Genomic DNA, 24998 nt, shown 5'->3' on the forward strand with positions numbered 1-24998 from the left:
GGCTAATAATAAATCTTTGGCCATACTGTCTAGTACCTTTGAACCATAGGTGGTGATGATACTCGTCTCAGATCATTTAGATGTGCATTTTTCAACACTGAAGAGGTTGCTTGAGAGGTTGAATGTGGACTCTCTGAATTAAATGTTACCGTTTAACATGAAGGCCTGAGCATGCGCAGGAAGGTGGCGCTGTTGTTCAGTTGATGGAAATGTGTATATACAAATATAACAAATAAAGCTAAATACAGCTGTATTTATTGTTTGATGATAATGGTGTGCATGCCATTTAAAAGCCCAGCTAGATTATTAAAACTGAAGCTCATACATTGGTAAACTGCACATGAGAGGCTAAGTTCTTAAAAATGTTAAACTGATCTGAAGTGTAGGCACTTGACCAATGTTTATTTTTTTCCAAATTTCGGTATCTGGCTTTTTAGTTTAATATACCAATGAAAACCTCCTTCCCCTTCTTGCATTTTGACATGACGTGACATTCACAATGGACAGTTTGCTAGCTCCCAACATGATACCAGATGACAACAGGATCCCAAGCCCCATTGATCCTGGTAATACTGCAGGGCAGCAGTAGCTCATCTGTAAGGGCTTGGGCTTCGGAGCCGGATGGTGGAGATTTCACGTCTTGCAGCGGACAACATTTTGAAATGACATCTCGCTGTTGCAGAGATGTTTACTTCCTGGTTACTGTCGAGATGCCCTTGAGAAAGGCACCATCCCCACTCCGCCACTTCAAGCGGAGCAGCACTGTTTGTAGTGATAAAACGTTCATGTGTATATATTTACTGTAGCAAATTTTAATGACACTTAAAATTCTGTTGAACATTTTTATTTCCTAATTAAGATAACATAAGTACCTTATCGACACAAATCGCTGTTTATTAAAGCAATACCATTTAATGGCTTATAGAAGTCCATTTAAATGAATATGGAACACATTTGAGGTTATATAGTATCATATTGGCATGGCCCCTTTGGAAAATGAAGTTCCCACCCCTGATCTACCTGAAGAGCGAGGTAGAAAAAGGCCTCATAACTAGGGCTGGGCCGATAATTAGATATCAATATGTATCGCGATTGACACGTGTTCGATACCAATAGAAAATGCCTTTGATAAAACGATCGATAGAAAAAAAGAAAAACAAACCCGATCTGAGCACAGTGCGTGATGTTGGCAGCGCGCTTCCGCCTCCAAACATGAAGAAGAAGTGTTTAAACCAAAGAAGAAGCAGCTTTTAAACGAACGAGGAAGATGCTGTTAACTCAACGGAGCATGCTCGCGGGCCCGGCGGCTGTGCGCTACGCTCGCGGGGCCGCTGGCCGTGCGCTATGCTTGCGTCCAGCGAGCGAGCGCCGTAACTTTGCTCAAATAAATGACCACTCGACTCAGTACAACTCTTACAATTAAATTATATTATGCATGATAACTCTATTAAAAACCAGTGGATGGAGCCATGGTGTACAAGTAGAGGAGTTCTTGTCTTTGACATGCTAGCAGTAGTTAGCCTTATCCGACACCGGCATCGCACTCAAGGTAAAATCAAGCAAGTAAAAAATGAATGGACTACGGCAATAATGAGTCCGCTAAAAAGATAAAGTAGTCCTAAGACGGTTGGTCAACAATGATGTATGCACTGCAAGAGAGTATTCGTTCACTTACATCGGATGAACATTGAATGAAGGCTAATACATGTCAACAACTGCTTTGGGGTAGACCTAGACCTAATGCAAATAATCATTTACAATGCACTGATGGAGGACAAACTGCACATTACACTACATAGCGATGTACAAAAAACAGTTAACTGTTATTTAAAGAAAAGGTTTAAAACAAAATCACTAATTATCAATATTGACTGATATGAAATACTTAGATTGTGACAGTTTTTCAAACATTTCTCAGCCCTTCTAAGCACATTATCTTTAAAATGGAGTATATTCAATTTTTATATTGACCAGTTCATTTCACTCTTTCATAGTTACATTGACCTCTTGTTAAAGGTTAAGTATTATGTTAAAATAAAATAACTTAAATGTATTTTTCTTCGGGTCATTATTTTCAATAGTTGAAAACCAAGAAAAAAAATTCAATATATCGATACTGACCAATATGAAACACTTATATCGTGATATACTTTTCAGTCATATCGCCCAGCCCTCCTCATAACTACAAGAATCAGTGCACATTTATCAGGCGCTTGCAGGAAAAGTATCGAACAATTCATAGCAAGTAACCCCACTCCAGCATTTTGCAAAATACCAGTCACGATTTGGTTAGGACTTCTTGTAGTCATTAGTGACAGTGATTCCCCACCAGATTAGGCATTAGGTAACGATCACAACCGGACCAGATGGAGCAGTCCTGAATCCCGGCACTTAACCAACATAGCATTCATCTGGCCACACATTTAATGGTGTTAATACACTCTGATTCACTGCTGTTCTCAAACTCAATACTTAAGGGACGCAAATATTTCAGCAGGTGGGTTAAATTGACTGATACATTAAGACAGAGGAGACTCAGTCCCTAATTCTGGGTAAAACCAAAGGCACTGAAGGCCTTCGAAACTCTGTCGTTGAGCTGTTGGACGTTGCTTCGTTTTGGAAGAAAAGCCGATTGCCAAGTCGGTTTTCAAGCGCGTGGAAGGCAGTTTTGCGCACTGAGCCAGACAAAATAAAGTACATAACAGGATCCAAACAACTGTTAAAGGCGGAGAATATCAGCATGACTTCATTGATGTGATCTACTACATGCAAGTAGTGACAGGATGCTGTGGCATTAAGCTGGGCGAGAATGTAGATGGGCCGAAAGGTGTGGTAGGGACCAAAGCAAAGGGTGAACAGGAAGAAGACAAAGAAGGACTTCTTTGCAATACGTTCATATCTCGGCGCATTGGGAAGTTCTGGCTTGTCCCTTGACACTTTAATTAACCGGTAGGCGATCTTGGAATAGGACGCCATGAGCATAAGGAAGACAAGCCAAAACAACACCACCAGCACAACATTAAAGTAGGCTTTCCCTCTGGCAAGGCGCCGTTGCTTGAATTGGAAGCATTTGTGGTTGTCCTCTTTGTCCTCCGCAGTAGCAATCATGGGAACCAGTGCTGCCAGAGACAGGCCCCATAGCGCTCCACATGCCACCCAACTCCACGGCAAAGCACAGCCACACAGTCGTAGCCCCAAGCCTCTCCTCACTCTGCCCTTCCCTTTGAGCCTCAAGTAGCGATCCAGGCTGATTAGACCCAGTAGCATGATGCTTATGTACATGTTCATATAGAAGAGATTCCCCACCAGTTTGCAGGCAACATGTCCCAGTATCCAGCGGTTTCCAATAACGTGGTAGAAGATTCGAAATGGGAGGCATGCCAGAAGGACCAAGTCCGCCACTGCACAGTTGATGAGGAACACACGCACAGAGTTGCGGCTGGATTGAACAAAAAGGAAGACCCACAAGGCAAAGAGGTTACCCACTAAGCCGAGGAGGAACAACAGGGAATAGATAACAGCTAGTGGCAGACGGAGTGCTGCGTCATCTAATGAACAACTAGTTGGGTTAGGAGTGACCACAGAGGACATTAAAAGGCGGGGTGTGGGAGGAGATGTGGCTGAGAGTGAGAACACAGAAATGTCAGAAGCAACAGTATTGACCAATGCGGGTGACGAGGCAGCTGAGCTGTTCATTTTGTTTGATGGTCGGTGTCCTCGGGGTGGACCAGATTCTAAGGAAATCAAACATGATTGTTAGAGAAAAGACCAAACAAATCAAAAAAATAGGTTAAGCATACTTGCATAGAGGGCACAGGTTTGAATCTCAGTTTAAAACTCTGAGTGGGGGTTGCGTTGTCTCCCTGTTTTTCCATTTCCATAAAATCAATGGAAATTTTTAAAAAAAATGGACGTTGGCAGGTCGGGGGGTGGTGCTGACGTATATTCGCAGTCAAAAACGAATTGAATAATCATACCATGAGTACCCCCTCACTCATCCGTGTTAATAATTCTTCAAAAGTTGAAGGGAAGACAACTGATGATTGAATGAAAGTCATTTCATTTCATCTCCTAAAATTGAAGATTTAATTCTTAGGCATTGTCTTCTTTTCAACTCAAATTAACCCCAAAAAATCCTGTTGTCTTGAAAATAAATATGAGAAATCAACAAATAAAAAAAAAAGAACTGGCTTCTAAATACAGTATATAACTCTTGTAACATTGACCACAAATAACCTTTATATAAGTCCCCTTTAAACTTTAAATATCAGGAACAAAACACTTAATCGCAGGCAGACCTGTGCAGAGGTGTCCCTAAACTTTTAGTAAGAGTTCTAGTGTATTGGTATGCCAATCAAACACTTCAGGTTAAATGGGAAGATGCAATATCAGATCCTTTTTGTGTTAGTAACGGAGAAAGACGAGGAGGAATATTATCTCCTATACAAAGATATCTTTCGTCAGCGCCGTAAAATATACTCTCAGGCTAATTTGTTGATTAGAAAGTTTTATATGTGCTCTTATTTTGTTAAGTGTTCTTTGTTCAAAACATATATTAGGCCACTTTACACTGCTCAGCTATGGTCCAACTACAAGAAGTCGAGTTTACAGAGGCTAAAATTTGCCAATAATGACGCACTGAGGCTCCTTCTTTGAGTACCAAGGTGGTACAGTGCTAGTCAATTATTTGTGGTGAAAAGAATACCAACATTTGATGCACTACTCAGACAGCTAATTTATACCTTCATCTGTCGACTAGACACGTCAGAGATTGAAGCCCTTGTCAGCCCAGTGAAAAGTTGTTATTGGTTTACTTCAAAGATTAGACTGCATTGGTGCCATGCCTTGTATAAATTTTGATATGTACAGTTTTGTATCCTTTCTCTTTTATCTTTTTTCCCCTGTGTGTTTCTCTTGTGCTGATTGTATGGACCTGTGTCTGCAAATAAATAAATGCTTAGGTTGGGTTCCACCAACAAGGTTTAATTTAATCCAAGATTAACCCTAATCAGAGTTTTAAAGTTAAGCAGAGCTCTGGTGCATCATTTAAAAAGAATCTCAGTTTTGTAAAACCCAGTTTAACTAAATTTAACTGATTTAAATCAGTAGCAATAATTCTGGCGATTGAAATTAAAATTAATTGTTAATCATGCAATTAAATATATTGGCTACAACACCAGAAGCGTACTTTTCAGGACCTCAAGCCTTTTTCAACAGGTGCATTTTTGATTAAAACTCATAAAAAACGTTAGCCTAAAGTCACTAGTTAACTCATCTATGGTATAATGGCTTGGTAGAGGAGCTTTTCCTTTTTGGTAAAAAAAAACAAAATAAAAACCTGTTGACCGAATTAATGGTGCCATATGGGCAAACAATAGAAGACAAGAGAACGAAAAACAGCACAATGAAAAAAACAACAACAGGCTCCTGCTTGGCAGTAACTGGCTGGCAGTTTTAACTTATCGACTGGAGTGAAAGAGAAAAGAGACATTGCTCGGCTTAAAGCTTGCTGGAAAAACTTTTAAACAAAAGCCACAAAAACTGCGGCAACTGTGAGGAGAGAGACGTTCATCACAGGAGGAGGTACGCTGTCAAAGAAAAATGATTCTCTGGTGGAGAAAATCCATTCCCTCATGGTGGAGCCATCTTCATCTTATCATATAGTCATCATGAAATGCAAGAGACTTGAGCTTGTCCCTCAATTTTGTTTGAGGAAATTCATTATATTTTGGTCTATCCACCTCAAAAATGCAGCCATTGTTAAAGTTAAACTTTCTCAACTGTCAGTTTAAAATTCATTCTCCATCATCTTTAGACCACACAAACTTGGTTTACAACTACAAATTAAACTGAGGTTTGATGGGAGGTTTAAATTGAATCGGTATTAATTTTACACTAGGTTTAAATTTTGGTGCAACAGAATTGAAACTTTAATCCATTAAGGACGATAATAAACGTGTTTCTACCACTAGAGCCGGGAGCGCTGTTGCGTCTTTCTACCCTTAAAGCCGGCAGAGAGTATACCTCATTTTCTATTTATTATTTAAGTCTCTGTGTCTTAACGAATGAAATGCACCAGAATTTACATGTGACGATGTCGTAAACCTGCGGAGGATGTTCCGGAATTCTTTCGAGCCATAATGGTGGACGCCGCGGTCGCGGTAGCTCCTAAATGAGTAATGGCAGTGATATAGACGATGCGATTGTTGACTTTGAACCAGTAGAAGCAGTCGAACGTGATATATGGTTAAGATGTTTGTAGACAATGACAATATTGACGTATTTGTAACAAAAGAGGATGGTAACCACTCTGCATGGTAGCACTGACACTTTATTTTTACCTCTTCAATTGAAACAGTAAAGATTAATAAACTGGGGTCTCTGTGAAAGCCATGTCTAAACTCTCAAATTATTTTGGAATTATGTTTCTGTCTGCTGCAGGCGCTGAGATATTAATTATTTTGTAGGTGTTGAATTTCTGGGAAAACTTCAGGTTTTCAAGGGCAATTCCAAAGACGACCTTAGGTTTTGGGGAGCTGTTGAGCCAGGCGCTTTAGGCTTTAATGGGTTAAACCATGATTTAATCTGGTTTTAAACTTAAACCTTATTGATGCAATCCAGCCTTAATAACAAAACTAATATTCAGATCTGCTTTAGCAGTTTTACTTTCGTTTGCTCATTATCTGAGCTTTAATGTAGCACTTGAGCTGACACGCGACTGTTGTGACTTTGTCGCGGTTGTGCCAAAGGGTTCTGTTTCCCCGAGCGAAACAAGTTGTAGCGCATCTATACCATTTTATTGATGGGCTTATGAAATGACTGACAATATTTACTTTATCATCTTGGAAATAAATGATTACATGTTTCCATCCATGTACCCCCTGCAATGTGCTCGTGTACCCTTGTGTCCCTGGTTGGGGAAACACTGGCCCATGGGGGCGGGAGTGATAATGTACATTCCCGTTTCGGATGTACTGTATATGGGCAAAAAAAACAACATATCTGTGCGGGTGGTTAGGGACTGCTGTGGAAAAACTGCAAGTGATCTGCCTCTCTGTGCCTTAAGATTGACTCACGATCAGTCCAGTTTCCTTCTGACTCTGAGCATAATAGCTGGTATAACAAATAGTACTGTAATTTATGTGAGAAAAATGGGTTGAATGAGAGAGGTCACAGGGCGGCAGCACTGTTCAGACTGGTTAGCACGTCCATTTCACAGTGCAGAGGTCGTGGGTTTGAATACGGCTACGGCCTTATTCATCTGTGGAGTTTGCATGTTCTCCCCGTGGCTGCGTGGGTTCTCTCCGGGTACTCCAATTTCTTCCCACATTCCAGGTTAACCCGTTAAGGACGGGAGTGCATAACTACGTTTCTACCCCTAAAGCCGGGAGCGGTGTTGCGTGTTTCTCCCTTTAAATCCGGGAGAGCGTACACGTCATTTTCTTTTTTTTTAATCCAATTCTCGGTCTCTTAGCTAATGAAATGCATCAGATTATACATGTGACGGTGTCGTGAGTTGTCGGAGGATATCCAGAATTTTTTCGAGGAGTAATGGAGGCACAGTCCATCGCGGACTTTCAAGCAGTGAAACCATCCAAATGTGATGTATGGTTAAGATATATGTTCGTAGACTATGACGATTTCAAAGTCTTTGAAAGAGAACACGGCTTGGTAATTACCACTCGATATTTTTTAATTAAAAATAGTGCTTCACTTGCATCTTCGATTGAAAGAGAAAAGATGAATAAACTCGGGCCTGTGTGAAAGCCACATGTCCAAGCTCTCAATTTTTTTTATAATTATGTTTCGATCTGCTACATGGGCTGAGATATTAATTATTTTGTAGGTGGCGAAAATGTGAGGTTTTCAAGGATGACTCCAAAGACGACCATAGGTTTTAGAGAGATGTCTCACACTAGTGTTGGGTCGTTCGCGAACGATTCGATTAAAAAGAATGAATCTTTTCAGTGAATGTGAGTGAATGGATCACTTCCTCAAGTGAGATTTCGTTCTTTTCTCAGGTCATTTGAGCTCTGCAACGCGCATGTCGTTAAACTTTGCGAACGACCAATCAGCAGCCAGCGTCAGAAGGAGGAGGTATTTTACTGAACATACTGCCACGCTATTGGCGTTCACGAAGGAATCAGTGAGGTTACTTCCTGTTCCTGAACGAACGATTGAGTGAGTGAAAGTGCTACCATTTCCCGTTCATGAACGAGTCAGTGAGTGAACGTGCTGCATTTCACAAGTTTTTTTATTTTTTTTTTAACTCATTCCGTCCGCCCAGGGACGAACGAGGATGGCGTGTTCGTGGCTGGGGGCGAATGATTTGGTGAACAAATCTTCTGAACGGTTCTTTTTGATTAACTAATTTTAATGATTCAGTTCACTTAAAAGAACTGTCATACCCATCACTCTGGGGCACCTTAAATTTTGTGTGATTGTGAGTGTGAATGGTTGTTCGTCTATGTGTACCCTGTGATTGTCTGGCGACCAGTTCAGGGTGTACCCCGCCTGCTGCCCGGTGTCAGCTGGGATAGGCTCCAGCACGCCCACGACCCTGGATAAGCGGATCAGATAATGGATGGATGGGTGGGAGAGGTCACACTCGTCTGCCCTTGGTGGGTGTTAATAAGATGTAATGTCTCAAATGTTATAGTTCCATAAGACTATGCAGTATAATCATTATTTCTTTTGTCTTAAAATAGCAATGTGACAAGGAGTTGCCATCTTGGTGGAATAAAAAACATTTCAAATGCCTCTAAAATCCCCCAAAACAGATAAATCCACGAAAAAACAATTACTGACTAAAGTACATGACCTCTCCTACTGCATATACTGCTCTTGTCGTGAATAGTTTAATTTGGGCTATATAAGCAGACAAGGGAAATTCAGGTCCAGGAAGTAAAAACCCTGCCACCGCTTGGCTCTAGCCACAGGTGCTTTTACTCAACTGGCAGGTAAACAAGCTTCCTGAGTAGAAGCACCTGTGGCAAAAGCCAAACTGTGTCAGGGGTTTTACTTTCTGGACCTGGATTTCCCATCTCTGAAGTGACATTTTTCTTTAGGGAAAGTGATGCAGTTTGAAACATCACAGTAATTTTAAGGTGCCCACTTGGCACACATCTAGGAGTTTTTGGCTGAAAGCTGTCAATTAATTGAAGAAGGGGTTCTCTGAGTAGCAGGCAACATTTAAGCTGTGGGCATCTGTACATATCTGTTAAGCCCGTATCTCACTGGCGGCGTTTGTGCATGTGGCAAATGTTTTTTTATTTTTTTTATTTTATTATTTTTTTTTTTCAGGGTTTGTTAAAGTGGAAGTCATCCCTAAGATATTTTTTTCAAGAATCCGTTCTATACAGGCCCGCTAGTTAAAACAAGGTATTCTGATAAATATTGTGTTTGTGGAATAAGAGTTAATCTCCCGTTTTCAACCATCTCTGAGGGTGGCCATTTTGTCACTTCTGTCGACTGAAAATTACATCACCACTACTCAGGGCTCAGGTAACGACCAATCACAGCTCACCTGTTTTCTGAGGCTAGGTTCACGCCGCAGGCGAATGCCACCCAGATCGGATTTTTTTGCCCATATGCGACCTTATCTGATTTTTTTATGACAGTCCGAACGGCTCAATTCTGTTTTTTTTTTCAAATGCGACCTCGGTCGCTTTCATATGTAGTCCTAGATCGGATACGTATCCGATCTTTTCCAATGCGTTTGCGGTCAGGTCGCATATATCCGACATTGACGTCGTCCCAGGCCCAAAAAGCGCTCCGCGTAGGCAGAGAAAAACTGCTGTCAGCAGGGGATCGACTCTGCAAAGTTGTTTTGAGTAACACTATTGACTTTATATTTTAATTTAATCCACCTTGAAACATGAAGCATAAAGTGGACATTTATGGCGATCGTAGTAATTCAGCCACGGCTCAGATAAATTAATTTTTTATGCACGGTTAAGACGTGATGTCATCGTTAGTGATGTCTCCATGAAATGAGATATTAAAGCCTCGCCTCATAATGTCCCCCAAATACTTCTACCTGCTACCTAATTGCTTGACTGTATAAATGCCCCGACATGCTGGACCACATTTACTTCCACAAACACGTCGGGTGTGACGCCGTCTCTTCTTCTGCACATGCGGGCCACTTTGACGGCCCATATGTTCATACAGCAGACAAGACCGAGGTCGCATAAGGTTTATAACGTAATATGAACGATTACACAAAAAAAATCAGATTTTTTTCAAAAAATTCGAAATGAGCATTAAGACCTGCGGTGTGAACCCAGCCTGAAGCTCAGCCATGGTTGGTCATTATCTGAGCCCTGAACATCTGTGATGTCCTTTTCAGTCGACAAAAATGACAAAATGACCGCCCCCTGAGATGGCTAAAAACGGGTGGATTTTGCTGCTTAATTCCACAAACGCAATATTTATCAGAATGGCGTGTTTCAACTAGTGGGCCTACATAGAACATATTCTTGAAAAAAATATATTTGGGTTGACTTTCTCTTTAAAGGTAGGAAAGATGTTTTTTTTTTCTTGTTTGAACATTTCAGTTCAACATTTCTTTATGCGCAGGGCGGCGAGACTTGGCGAGTTTGCACACGGCCAAATGTTGTCTTTTCGTCAGGGTTCGTTCAAGATCGTAAGCCGTTGCAAAGATGTTCGCCAACAGTTTTTCGTGTCGCCTGGAAATTTTGAATATGCTCAAAATGTCATTGCGACAAGACAAACTGTTTGCACCTGCGCTGCTCAGTGAGATATGGGCTTTTAAGGTTATAATCCTAGTCCCTAATGGATTGGCCATCGTAATTTCTCGCTACTTGAAGTCATCACGAAAGAAAAAAAGGAATGTTGTGCTAATGTACTGTAGTTTACTTTGCTTTTGATTATTAAAATGTCTGCCATTGTGTAGTCTTGTGATTTTGACCAATACACAAGCATGAAGAATTAGCTAAGCTATGACTATTGGTCCACATTGAACTAAAAATATTGACACGGGTAAATTTACTTGAATACTACTACTCACCTCGTTCATCGACATAGCCGCAATGTCCAAGGCAGGGGTCACCAACTCCGGTCCTTGAGGGCATCTGTCCCTCAAGGACCGGAGTTGGTGACCCCTGGTCTAAGGTAATGTTTTGAGGAATATAATCATTTTGCATGGAGGTGGACAAGCTTCATACTAACAGTAATAGGAAGTACCCGCAATTATCAGAATGGATTTTTATATAACCTACCGTATGTATTGTATTCGCTCCTCAAGATGTTTGTATACTTTCCTTACTGCAAATAAGAATTTTTAGCCATTTACAATGACTACTTCCAAAGATTGCTGTCAAGGTTACAGAAGATGAGCTACAGTTAAAGACAAACACAGGCTAGCGTCAAATAGAATTAACTGTAGCACCAAACCTCATAGTTGCACTCAATAGTTTTACAAGTAGGTGCATAACAAGTTTCAGCCAAATCCATTCAATAGTTCCTGAATTGTATTACAAAGTCCCTGTGACCATGGCAAGTTGGCAACCAATGTTGACATTTTCAAGTGTTAGATATTTTTCAAATGGCATTATTACATTATATATTACATCCACATATGAATAGCATAGCACAGTGATGGGCCTGCGGGTGGCATGCGGCCCACGACCACACCGAGTGGCCCCTTGATTCATTGAAAAAAAATAAATACAAAAAATTATTTGGGATTTTTTTTTCCCCCCCCCTAATACAATTCTTCAAAAAACGGGGGGGAAATGGGGGCAAAAAATGCCCGCGCAACCACGAAAAATCCCCAATATGGACAAAAATACATTTAGGCTAATATGTGAATCTACAGGTGCCGAACTGCAAATATGCAGGGTTCGACTGTAGTTTTGAGTTATATCACCCCTCACCACTAGATGGCAGACATGTCTTAGTTGCGCTTGCACTGGTTTTTGTGAAAAAAGTACAAAGTACAAAAGAGTTCTTGCACTTCATGTTGGTTTCTTTAGCAGTTTTGTGCTGTCCTTGATTGTTAATTTTTATACAAGAGAGACCTTTGAACTGGGGGGAGAAAAATACAGGATGTGGTTATTTTGTTGTTTCCTTCAAACCCTTTGTTGTTGGTTGAGGGTAGTAGATCTTTTGTACATGGATTTAAAACTGTATCAAAAGTGAAATACATTAAGAGCATGTGTTTTGTTCAAATTAAAATATCATTTTTGTCATACATCTGCAAGTGCGTGGTCCTATGTGGGCCCCCAGTAGCACTAATGAAAAATTGTGCCCCCCATTTAAAATGCCCATCCCTGGCTTATCTTCATTATTTAAAAAAAAAAAAGAAAATACAATTATACAAAAACAAAAAAAAACCTTTTTGTCAATTAATGCTAATTAGGGCCTTTAAATGAGCATCTTTTAAGGAATAAGTTCAAAATTGAATTCCGCATTGCCGAGTACAATAATGTTTGGATTTTTGTCAAGAGACGTTGACAAATAATAAAGTTATAATGCTGTTATACTCTAATTTCAAGGTGCTTTTCCGACCAGATTATAATAGGAAAAATGACACAAAAGCATTCCTATAAAGGCTGTTTAGTTCCCCCCACAAAAAGCTAAATTTCTCCAGAACCGTTCATCCGATTTTTAGATAGCGAGATAATTCTTGCTGTGTTTTACTCGGGTTGAAGTGGCCTTTCCAGCCAGACTTTGCGTATTTTGACAGATTGTCACCGTGGGGAAATCATATGACGTTGCAGATTAAAAGAACATTTTTGCACAAAGGAAATGAGGTTCTTCACACGTCCTTTCTCAGTCACACTTACCATCCGTTCTTCACTTGTACTGTTGGGAAAGTCCAAAGCAACATGAGCGCGTTGAGGTCCAAAGTGTGTTCCTCCAAACACCTTAAAACAAAACACGAAGAAATATGTGGAAAGGTGAATTAAAAAAAAAAAAAAAAATCGTTTTTTGCTTTATGAACCTTTCACTTCATTGGCTCACTGTTCCAATGAATTCTGCATTCGTCGCATCGGCTCTCATCTTTGTCGCAGTCCTTTTTCTGAAGTTCCTTCTTGTCACTCATGCTGCAATGACTGTAAAGTCAGACAGAGGGGCTGTCTGTGACACCCACTTTTTTTTTTTTTTTTAAATAATGTTGCGCAGCACACCTTACCACCTTTTCAACCCTCTGCTTGAGAAATGTACAAAAGCAAATTCAGGAAACGTGAGCTTTGTTTCCCAAGTGATTAACAGCCTCGTTGTGTCCTGGTCAAAGTTGTGCATGACTCCATGGACATGTTTTAAATCAATATTTAATAGTTGTTTGTGTTTGTGGATGAAATACTGCCATCCTTTTTTTTTTTTTTTTTTTTTTTTTTTTTTTTTTTTAAATTCATTCTGATACATGAATTGGTATTAATGGAGAACCCATGACAATGTCAAGTGCAGTGGAGGAGACAAGTGTCAAGTTGGTACCTGCACACTGCACAGTGAACAATCAAGATGAAAGAGGAGTTTGAAAACTGGCAATTTCAATATGATGGCGCTCACATCATTCAAATCTGTGTACTTGTCCCTTGTTTTGGCGCTCTTTTGTGTCTGTGTGTAGCCCCACTGTGTGTTACTGGCCTCGAAGGAGAATTCTGCCCCAGTTAAACTGGGAGGCTTCGGAGTGGCAATCCAACTGGGCGAGTCGGGCCTGGTAGCTGGAGGTACGCGCACGTTTGTAGCCTTTGGAGCATCCCCGTTGTGTGTCTTTACCTTTGAGCCTGTCATTCTCATGAATGGCGTTTCTTCAAGCTCATAACATCTGGCCTCTCTTTGCAGGTCGTGTCGGCACTCCGCACTTCATGGCTCCGGAGGTTGTCAAGAGAGAGCCGTACGGCAAGCCGGTGGACGTGTGGGGATGTGGGGTGATCCTTTTCATCCTCCTGTCAGGCTGCCTGCCTTTCTATGGCACAAAGGAGCGCCTGTTTGAGGCGATCATCAAGGGAAAATACAAGGTAGGAATTGTTTTTTTTCTACGAGCCCCCTTTCTAACTTGTACTTCTTTGAAAGCTTTTGTCTTTAAAAGCGGGAGGCATCCTCTCACTGTGAGAGCACGGCACACACTGGTGTGATCTATTTTTCTTGCATGACTAATCTGTGGCAGATGCAGTCACAGCAGGAAGTCTGGTTTTCTTCTGTCCCTCTGCCTGCAAACATTGTGGCTGTATAGTCACGGATTACAGCTTCATACGTATTGGCGGACCATAGACTTCAAACACTCTGAAAATGTTTGTGTGCAACTATTGTCCAGATGAACCCGCGCCAATGGGCCCACATCTCAGAGAGTGCCAAAGACCTCGTGAGACGCATGCTAATGCTGGACCCCGCAGAAAGGATCACCGTTTACGAGGCGCTCAACCACCCCTGGCTGAAGGCAAATTGGAACATTTGCTTTGATCCATAGTTGTCATGTGTGCGTGCGCTAACGTTGTCCGTGTTGCTATAGGAGAGGGACAGGTACGCCTACAAGATCCACCTTCCTGAAACGGTGGAACAGCTGAGGAAATTCAACGCCAGGAGGAAGCTGAAGGTCAGCACCTTGTTGAGTGCAGCAACCTCTTTGAATCAAAGAAAATGAAAAGGGGGGTTGTGTCTCATTCACCCCACCGTGGCTCATTACTGAATTGCCAAGTTTGGCTCTTTTCTCGCTGTGTCCTAGGGTGCAGTGCTGGCTGCTGTGTCAAGCCATAAGTTTAATTCCTACTACGGTGACCCTCCTGAGGAGCTTCATGACTTTTCAGATGACCCAACCTCCTCAGGTGACTATCACAACTCTTATTTAAGGCTAGATTCACACTGCAAATGTGACTCAGTTCTGATTTTTTTTTTTTTTTTTTTTGCCTGATGCGAGGATGTTGGGAGGGAGATTGACAATTGTCCGTGAATCTGCAAAGTTGTTTTGAGTAACAGTATTGACTTTATGTTAGACTTGAATTTAATCCCACTTGAAACATGACACACAAAGTGGACATTTGTGGTGATAGTAGTAATTCAACCACACAGATGTTTCATTTATTGCACGCGGCAATGACGTGCCTTCCTCTTTAGTAGACGTCTCCATGATATTAAGAGATCCAAGAGCCTTGCCTCATCTCCTCAAAATATTTCTACCTCCTCACGCATTGCTCCTCTGCAGATATGAGATGATAAAAAGATGAGACCCTACACTCTGTACCATATTTACTTCCGCAAACACTTCATTGTGAGTGACGTCGTCTCTTCATCTGCGCATGCGGGCCAAACAACATAGTAGGGGGTCCAAGTGTGTGTCTGTCATTTTCAGAAATGGGGGACGTATTTGGTTGACACACCAGACAGACCGGGGTCACTTTTAATGTGTGATGTGAATGCGTACAAAAAAAACGGATTTCCACAAAAAAATCCAAATTGAGCAGTGTGAATCTAGCCTAAAATATGCCAACCAAAGCAAAAAAATAAGATGGTCATGTCAGTGCAGTCAATTAGGGCTGCAACTCTACTAATGATAATTTGCATAACTGATTGATTATTTTGTCAATAAATTAATAAATCAGATGATAAAACAAGTTTTAACTTCTCTATATTCAAAAATATATTTCAAGTTAACAAATTAAGATTCAGTAATTGGTTTGATCCAATGTCAGAAAAGAGACAAAAATGTTCCTTGTTTTCCAAAGTAAAAGCAGATGTTTGCAAATACTTTATATGAATGCAACTCAAAGATAATAAGTCCGCTTTCTGCTTTCATGGAGGACGATAGAGATATCTGAGAGTATTTACTGTTGAAAGTCTGAAATTCTGAAAAATGTGGGCAGTTTTACAGTAAACAATTAATTGTTGATTAATTTGATAAGCTATTGGATCTCTATTAATTGATTCGTCATTGTACCTCTATAATCACTACAAATATGAAGATTGTCCACGTTTCGAGCCCGCTTATATTCTTGTGGTTTCTGTTGTCTTTGAAGTGACCACAGGCTGTCTGGTTCGAGATTCCTCTTTCTGTGGAATCGCATACACGATTCAGTAATTGGTTTGATCCAATGTCAGAAAAGAGACAAAAATGTTCCTTGTTTTCCAAAGTAAAAGCAGATGTTTGCAAATACTTTATATGAATGCAACTCAAAGATAATAAGTCCGCTTTCTGCTTTCATGGAGGACGATAGAGATATCTGAGAGTATTTACTGTTGAAAGTCTGAAATTCTGAAAAATGTGGGCAGTTTTACAGTAAACAATTAATTGTTGATTAATTTGATAAGCTATTGGATCTCTATTAATTGATTCGTCATTGTACCTCTATAATCACTACAAATATGAAGATTGTCCACGTTTCGAGCCCGCTTATATTCTTGTGGTTTCTGTTGTCTTTGAAGTGACCACAGGCTGTCTGGTTCGAGATTCCTCTTTCTGTGGAATCGCATACACGATTAGCTGCACACCCCTGTCTCAGCCAAGTTTCACTTCCTCCATGAGAGCTGCAGACTGCACATGCATTATTTCTTCTCAATCTCAGCACTTGAAAACCACCTGTCACGCACAACTGGAAATGAGAAAAATGACAATTTACAATGCACTTTCTTAAATGTTAAAATCTCACTGAAATGGCAAATGAATACACTTGATGTGATTTCTACTGTGTTGGATATGTAGCTAAGTAACTCTAACCCTGCACAGGTTTGCTGAGTCATGCAACAGCGCTTCTTGATTTCTTGGTCGACTTGTTGAAGTTGTCTGTCCCCGACATGCTTCTGTTCTTAGTGCATGCTATTGCTTACAGCATCTTACCAGCTTATTTTTTGCTTCTGCTGATGTTAGTTTTCCCCTCTGCTGCAGCTGCTCTTTCTGTCATCATATGCCCTGCTTCACACACACTTTTCCTTGTCATTGTGAAATCAAACGATTGTGAAAGGGTTTCTGTCAAGCTCCTCTAATGCCAGTCTCTTTTCTTGTGCTTTGCCGCTCTTAGGACTGCTAGCTGCAGAAAGTACGTACCCTTGCCCCCACGTTTAAAACCTTGACGTGCGTTATCCTCTTGACTCCTATCCCTTTTTAGTTGCATTTGTGTTTAAGGTTCCTGTCCTTTTGTTTCCCACATCTCCCTTTTAAAAGCCCTTTAATGAATTGTGTGCTTTTGCTCCAAAAACGTTCACCCCAAACACCCCCCACCCCACCCCCACCCAGCCAAAAGCATAGATGCTGAGGGTGAACAAACAATGTACTATGCATAGTTGGTTGGTGAGGTTTTGAATGTAGTTAACAAAATGTGAGAATAGTATTCAATATATTTTGAATGTGCTGCTCCTTGCAACCATCCACTGTTTGACTTTGTGAGCTGAATTTCTTCTAATGTCGTATTGACACCACTGCTACTGTTTCTCTGGTTTTGCTGCATGTGTGGGCAATGCAGCAGGTACTTCGGGTTTAGTAGTTGAATGTTTCCCTGTTTTTGTGGTTGTGACTTTGTCTGTTCTGTGATTGTGCATCTGTCCTCTTTGCCTGTTTGTTGTCGTGTTTTTGTTTCTGTGGGCACATGTACCATGACCACTGTTTGCATTTTGTGTGGTATTGAATGTTTAGAGAGACTGCTCAGTGTAAATATTGCATTGTATAGCATCTCGTTTATGTTTGGGTGGCTAACTTGTTTGTGTCTGCACACTCAGGGGCAGTCTCACAGGTTTTGGATAGCCTAGAGGAGATTCACGCTTTGACAGACTGTAGCGAGAAAGATATGGATTTTCTCCACAGTGTCTTCCAGGATCAACATCTCCACACCCTGTTAGATGTGAGTTGACCTTCCTAAGCTTAAAGTTTCTGTCACACATAAATTGATATCATGATGTCATGGTGCATCCATAACCTGTTGCTTGCATAATAATGTGGATCCAATCATTATCCCTGATCATAAATATCAGGTATGAGCAACTTTGATGGTTGCAAGGGCTGCAAATGTTTATTATCCGCCAGGGATAGATGATTAATCGAAATGATTTCGATTTTGGTTCTCTTTATCCTTAAAATGTTCTAATCAAAGAAAAATGATTAATGTGCATTGTGCAGAATGGCGGGGTGCATTTACAAGTTCTGCTTTGATTGTTTAATGGCCCCCTGTTGGAGTGTACTGTAATACTAAACACACAACAACAATAATTACATTGTGTTTGGGGGTGATATTTCTTCAAATAATGAATATTCATACACAAACACTGTGGAAACAAGTGACATAAAACTACTCAAAGGCAAAAATTCTTTCCAATCTGTGAAAAAAGTTATATTACTAAAGTTCAATCGCAACTTCTTCTGTTCTCATTATAAGTGTGTACTTCCGCCATGCACGGCACCACACTGCCCCTAAGAGGCCAAAATGTGCAGGAACAGCCGATATTTGTTTTGAGTTTTTTTCCAATCTCTATTATTGTAGTATACTTTTATGTACCTTATTACTAATTTATTCTCTCGTTGCGCATTAAAGTTGTATTGAAAGTTGAGTTTTCAAGGTTTGAATGAATTTTCCTTTACTCAAAATTCAAGGATACAAAAGCTCCAAGGACTCCTTTTTTTTTTTTCTTTCTTTTTTTTTTTGTCTACCAACACACATTTCTACGTGTCATGGCATGAAACACAATCCTTGAGATCCCAGGTTAGCACCGTAAGACTTGTGAAAACAACATAAGATGCAATAAAATAAATTTGATCAAGAGATAAGGGTAATGCTTCAATGTGTTCAATGATGCAAGACATCAAAGGTATTGATGTAGCAGAGTGAAAATGCAGGAGGCTTGAATTTGACATACTTACAAGGTCATTTTGTACTTAACTAAAAGAATAGCGTGTTCAAGAATAAAGTGTTCAATGTGCAGGGATGATTGGGCATGAGGCTATGATGGTATTTATGAGCAGTTGTTTTTTAGTAGTTGAATAAATTCTATGTTTTGAAATCAATGAATAATCAGGTTTACGACCTTAATAAATTTTCCTAACTCTTCTGATCAAACATCGACTTATAATTGGTTGAATGGTACCTTTGTCATGGCCTGAGGGGGTATGTATCGCTTTTACTGGCATTAAGCAAATTTGAGGAGGGGGGTAGGAATCCTACTACACAAAAAACTACAAATGTGCTGACTTAAATTACGGCATACGTCACTTCCCCCCTTTCCCCATTGGTTATAAAGACCATGCTCGATTTTCACGTGTACGTGCCAACTGGTGCCAAGGCAGAAGCTACAAAACAACCAAGAAACAAAATGTTTTGTCTGACGAGAAAAAAACCCATAAAAGATCAACATTGGCTTGGCTTTCACTCACTGGCGAGAACTCAAAGACGAGGAGGGATTTTGGACCCACGCTGCTCTGGCTCTGTTCCTGCTGGACTGGTATAGCTTTCCATAGTCAAATCAAAATGCTAATGCTAATGTTAGCTATTGGAATTTTGCGTGCTAGCAATAAATAGCCATCAGCTTGATAACCCGCGAGGACAAAACCAAAGTTAAACGTTTCATTTTCAACATTGTTACATTAGATTGAACAAAGTCCAATATGGGGGCAAAATGTGGCTCGTGCTCAAATTTGCACCGGCCCGCACCTTCTGACATGAAATTAATCATGTATGACCCGTCAGTACTCTTGACCACAGTAGAAAATACACGATGTACAAAAAATATTTATATTTTTTATATGACTCTCAGGTGAAATACACTCCGAGCCCTAAGTTTTGTTAGGTGTCAGCGTGAACCCCTCGCTACATGACCTTTGTGTGGCCCTTAGAGGCTGTAGTGAAGAAAAAGAAAGTTGACAAGATGGGTTACAGGACAAGTGGAAATTGGCAGATTTTCACTGAAATAAAAAAACAATTGTGTCTGCCTAGTTCACTGAGAGACTGTGGCTGTTTTCAAGGAATTCAATATCAAGAGTCACTACCAGACAAAACAAACTACGACAAGAATGCAGCGAAAAATTAAAGTAACTGAAATCTGAATGGTCGGCCCCCACACATTTTCACCTCACCAAATTTTGCCCCCTTTTGCAAAAAGATGGACACCCCTGGTTTAGACATAGTTGGATTCACTACCACATCATTGCCATTCATCCTTGACTCAGCCACTGGAAATGTATTTGACTTCGGGCAAAACACGACTGCTCTTGTCCATATAGTGCCACCATAATCAACGTTGCTTTAATAATCGTGATTGCACTATCAATCAAAAATAATCGTGATTCTAATTTTTCACGTAATCGTCCAGGCCTATTATTCACTCTGGACTATTGAACCCGTTTGGTGTGCTACTGTACTGGCGACCAGGCACATTCAGTGCTTTGTGTGAAAAGAAAACGTGTCTCCAGTGTTGACTGATGAAATGATACTTGTTTTGGTCAAATAGACTTGCGGGAGATCAGGGGATGCCAGTTCCCCATGCTTGTCTTCTCATTTTGCTTCTCTCTGCTTTTCCAGCTATACGACAAAATCAACACCAGGACGTCTCCACAAATTCGAAATCCTCCCAGTGATGGAGTGCAGAGAGCCAAAGAGGTAAGCTTTATGTAACTTTCATATAATGAACAAGTTGCGGTGTTGTTGTGCGTCTTTGTGTCAGTGCTGTTAAGCTTTACTTTATCATTCTTGCTCAAGGTCCTCGAGACAGTCTCCTGTTATCCAGAAAACATAGAGGCCAAGGAGCTCAGAAGGATCCTCACACAACCACACTTCATGGTGCGGGCACACACACCACACACACACACACCCCACACGCACACGCAAAAACACTCTCTCTTGCCAATTGTGAGTTTTTAATGATTTTTTGGGGGGTTAAAAATTAAGCGGATCGGATAATGGGTGGATGGATGGATAAAACATTCCAGAGTAGAGTGCACATGTTGAATATATTTTGGATTTTGTGTGTGCGTGCCAGGGTGTCTGAGCTCATTTACAAGCTTTTGTGTCAGAAGTAGAGTGCTGTATGCAATCCGCATAACTAGCCTGGCCACACAAAGCTGCTTAGCACCTGAGCTGGGTTACTGAGGTTAGACCTGCCAGGGGAAAGCTTGAAGACACAAGTGATGGCTAGAAAGCACTCTGACGAGCTCCAGCCCACCGTTGAGCGGAATGTTGGCGCATTCTTCTGATGGGTATCACAGTCAAAGCGGAACTAGAGGGGAAGTTTTGAACTCACTCAGAGATTGATTCCAGAGGCACAAGAAATGTGGAGGGGATTCCCTATTGAAGGTGAACTACTGTAGTTTTTGTCTTTCTGAGCTGCGGTGTCAAATGTAATGCATAGCATAACGTCTGTAAATTAGTGGATACATGTATGTGTATATATACTGTGTATATATATATATATATGTATATATGTGTATATATACTGTATTTATATATATATGTATATATATATGTATATATATATATATGTGTGTATATATATATATATATATGTGTATATATGTGTATATATATATATATATGTATATGTGTATGTATAAATGTATTGCACATATGTATATGCATGTGTATGCAGTGTGTTTAAAGTGAGCAAATTCTCCTAGGCATTTTTTTTTCTTTTTCACTTATCCTCAGCTGTTCACTGAAAAACTCACTTTAACACCCTGAGATGCCACAAGATGGCACTCACGTGTCGGTTAATAAGAACATAATTTTTGTGAAGGAAGTATTGTTGAATTGATACATGCTGACTGACAGACTAAGATCTTTGTATTTCAGGGAAGAGGTGAGTTTAACCTGGGTTAGTAGTGGAAGTTACAGACATCCGGCCTTGCTGTATTTGGTTTATTTTTAAGTGTAATGTTGTAAGAGGAGTTTTCAGGCTTGCAAGCTTCCCCCTTTTTCATCCAAACATATACGATGCTCATTGTGGCCAAACTCAATTTTTGTTTTGTCAGACAGTAAAGGGGTCTTTATCCTATTGTGCATTTGTCTTTTTTACATCTTGTTTTCATTATTCTGGCATTTAGCAAATGAAATTAATGTTGGGTATTGACCTAGTCTGATTTAGTCAGACACACTGGGTGGGCACTAGAGGGGTGGGCTGCAGGGGCACTGCCCCCTGACTAAAATTTGCTCGGACTCCCCTGAGTGCCAGGCCAGATAATTTATTCTTGTTTTTTTTTCTGATATATATATATACACGTACATACATATTAGTGACGATTACATTTTTTAAAACTAATTAATCGCACAATTTTCCATAATTAATCGAGATTAATCATATTTTTCAACTACAATTTTTTACATAGCTTGGAACCATATTTACTTGAGTAAAATGTTGGAATTAATATGGAAAAAATGTTTTGATTCAAAGACTGTTCTAATAGCTTTTTTTGATACCTGAGTATGATTAGTTTCCTGTATAATACAACTGTTGAACGATACACCAAAGACATACAACTAATATGGTATTTGAATTTGGCTTGCAAAGTGCGCAAATTATTTTGGATTTCTCCAATGAGCCATCGAGCAACTTTCTAAAGTGAAACTACATAAAAGCCCATCTTTGTGACAGTGTCTCTCCTCTAAGTTTGGCTGCAAAGTGAGCAGAGGGAAGCTCCCAGCTGTAGTTGTCCCTCCTCGATTCTCAGCGAGCATGTTGGCCTATTGATGAGCAATGGCAGCTAATAGTCATTAGTAAAAACATACGAAGGGTCAGTGATTTGATCAGTGGCCTCGGGGGATTAGTGTAAGCCACACTCTTTAAAGCCTTACACGAACACACGTACTGTAATGCTGCGGGTGTGTATTTGAGCACTGAATGAATGCTTCCGTGCTCAGGCTCTGCTACAGACCCATGATGTGGTGGCCCATGAGGTTTACAGTGACGAGGCGCTTAGAGTGACCCCCCCACCCACGTCCCCTTACCTGAACGGAGACTCACCAGATAGCACCAACGGAGACATGGACTTGGAGAACGTTACCAGAGTCCGCCTAGTGCAGTTCCAGAAGAACACAGATGAGGCCATGGTGCACACACACACACAATGAAATCATTTCTGAAAATGACAGACATACTACTATGTTGTTTGTCCTGAAGTTGCATTGACCCCCAGTCATTCAGCAAAACGTCTCTCAGATGTGCTGTTTGTATTTCACAGGGAATTACGCTGAAAATGAATGAGCTCAATCATTGCATCGTGGCTCGAATCATGCACGGTGGAATGATTCATCGGCAAGGTGAACTCCCTTTTTTATTTCATATGCTCATATAATGCCTTGTAAATACCCTCAATTTTTGCTCCTCAACTCCAGGAACGCTGCATGTAGGAGATGAAATCAGAGAGATTAACGGCATCAGTGTTGCCAATCAAACTGTGGAACAGCTCCAAAAAATGCTTGTGAGTTAGCGGCTGAGTTACTGTATTTTCCAGACATTATGTACAGTTCATACAATCTTGCAGCCTGAGTCAATCACAAAATTGTTTCCAACGCAAATGTTCCGCTGATCTTGTTTCACAAGACGGGCAGCGGCTTCTTCTCGGGTCATAAGTGGAAGTGACGTACGAGCTGCCTCGCAAAAGTAGCAGTAATGTACTTTATTTTATTTTTTGTTTACTAATTCCGAACACAACAGCCAGGGAGGTGAGAACCATATTACAGAAATATAAAGCGTGACACCAGCAGTAGGCGCGAAGGACCCCATCCAATCTGGATATTTTAAAAAATTTCAATGAACATTCTTATCTGTCCGGCCCTCGGCTTGTAGCAAAATATTTTATTTGGCCCTCCGTCCATTTGACTTTGACACCCCTGCTGTAGGTGGTATGCGGAAGTAGATCTGACAAACTGGAGTGGCAGCGGGCAGTGAAAAGAAGATAAGTGCTTTATTTGCCATGTTAAAAGGCACTATTAGGAAAGAATCTGTTCAGGTACATGCACGTACATTTAGAGTTCAAAATCATTCTGTAAATGCAGTAAATATCTAATATTTCAACAGATAGGTGCAGCCTATATATGGTGTTTTCATTCTTTTTTTTTTTTTAAATAGAGTAGGTACGGCTTATATAAAGGTCTGGCTTATAGTCCGGAAAATACGGTACATTGCGCTTGTTCAATGGGATAGTGTGATCTTTCTCACATCATGTCTCATGTCACATCCATGTTTGCATACATGTTTTTAAGTGTTTGTCATCCACAGAGGGAAATGAGGGGAAGCATCACATTCAAGATAGTACCCAGTTACCGGTCCCACTCCAAGTCTTGTGAGGTACAGAACCAAAACCTGGTATGCTTACATGTCTGCGTATGTGAGTCCAAGTGAACAAAAACATAGGAAAATGTCTGTGTTGCAGAAGGAGTCACCAGATTTGTCTCAACATTCGGCTGCTAATGGTCATGCAAGTGTCACCAGCTCTATCCTGGTGAGTGTACATGCACTCTAATATGAATACACGTAAAGGAAAAAAAACAAGTATCTCTCCTAGTACTATTAATATTTACAAGCATGTGTTGGTTCCCCAATAGGATCTGCCAGCAACAATTCAGCCCAAAGCTCGCCAGGTGAGTTGTACTGCAAACTTCTAATTACATCAGCAGCAACTGCTCACTGTACCAAATCTGTGTCATCCAAATCTGCATGTATGTGTATGAACCATTACATTACTATACTTGTTTAATTTCCGTCTTGGCCAAGGGACATTTAACCCTAGCTGGACTCTGCTAAAGGCTCCTTTGAAGTGTTATAGAGCTCCGGACGTTGACGTCACGCATCCCAAAATGCACTGCACCAAACGTAAACAACGCCGCTATAGCAGCATAGAAAACGTGTCGCTACTTTCAGTTAACGCAAATGCCACACTTAGAAAATGGTAGACAACAGTTGTGCACCAGGTGGCCACAGCAAGAAGGGACAAAGGAAAGGGCAAGCATTCTACAGGCTACCAAAAGAAGAACCAATGCATAGTAAATGGATAGCAGCCATGAAAAAGGGCCAAGAACAAGACGGAAAAATGTGATCCTTCTCATAGTGGCGCTTATCGC

The 24998-nt window shown here is 40.6% G+C and overlaps 2 protein-coding genes across 15 annotated transcripts in view; one reads left to right on the top strand and one right to left on the bottom strand.

Annotated features, from left to right (window-relative positions):
* Positions 1-24998, top strand: part of LOC147152567 (peripheral plasma membrane protein CASK-like) — a 49947-nt gene that overhangs the window by 13163 nt on the left and 11786 nt on the right. For 4 of the 12 annotated variants that reach the window (XM_086048534.1, XM_086048533.1, XM_086048538.1 and 1 more), the window contains exons 6-20: positions 13598-13700; positions 13816-13991; positions 14288-14410; positions 14483-14566; positions 14696-14795; positions 16983-17000; positions 17674-17798; positions 20466-20543; positions 20643-20723; positions 22797-22985; positions 23117-23195; positions 23271-23356; positions 24157-24243; positions 24311-24379; positions 24483-24518. In XM_086048534.1, the coding sequence (XP_085904660.1) occupies positions 13598-13700; positions 13816-13991; positions 14288-14410; positions 14483-14566; positions 14696-14795; positions 16983-17000; positions 17674-17798; positions 20466-20543; positions 20643-20723; positions 22797-22985; positions 23117-23195; positions 23271-23356; positions 24157-24243; positions 24311-24379; positions 24483-24518 (1434 nt within the window). The remainder of the gene's footprint in view (positions 1-13597; positions 13701-13815; positions 13992-14287; positions 14411-14482; positions 14567-14695; positions 14796-16982; positions 17001-17673; positions 17799-20465; positions 20544-20642; positions 20724-22796; positions 22986-23116; positions 23196-23270; positions 23357-24156; positions 24244-24310; positions 24380-24482; positions 24519-24998) is intronic. The other 8 variants (XM_086048536.1, XM_086048542.1, XM_086048543.1 and 5 more) reach the window with 5 other exon arrangements.
* Positions 829-14313, bottom strand: LOC147152568 (putative G protein-coupled receptor 34). 3 transcript variants are annotated; one of them, XM_086048546.1, is made up of 4 exons: positions 13750-14313; positions 12971-13082; positions 12813-12893; positions 829-3734 (listed from the first exon to the last, which is right to left on the bottom strand). In XM_086048546.1, the coding sequence occupies exon 4, from the start codon at positions 3694-3696 to the stop codon at positions 2536-2538; it is 1161 nt and encodes a 386-aa protein (XP_085904672.1). In that variant the 5' UTR covers positions 3697-3734; positions 12813-12893; positions 12971-13082; positions 13750-14313; the 3' UTR covers positions 829-2535. The 3 variants fall into 3 exon arrangements, with proteins under 3 accessions (XP_085904672.1, XP_085904673.1, XP_085904674.1); XM_086048547.1 differs by lacking the exon at positions 13750-14313 and having other exon boundaries at positions 12971-13089; XM_086048548.1 differs by lacking the exon at positions 13750-14313 and having other exon boundaries at positions 12813-13017.

The sequence above is a fragment of the Filicampus tigris genome, chromosome 1 (assembly GCF_054856515.1).
Source record: "Filicampus tigris isolate MCC_2025a chromosome 1, RoL_Ftig_1.0, whole genome shotgun sequence".
Taxonomy (NCBI): domain Eukaryota; kingdom Metazoa; phylum Chordata; class Actinopteri; order Syngnathiformes; family Syngnathidae; genus Filicampus; species Filicampus tigris.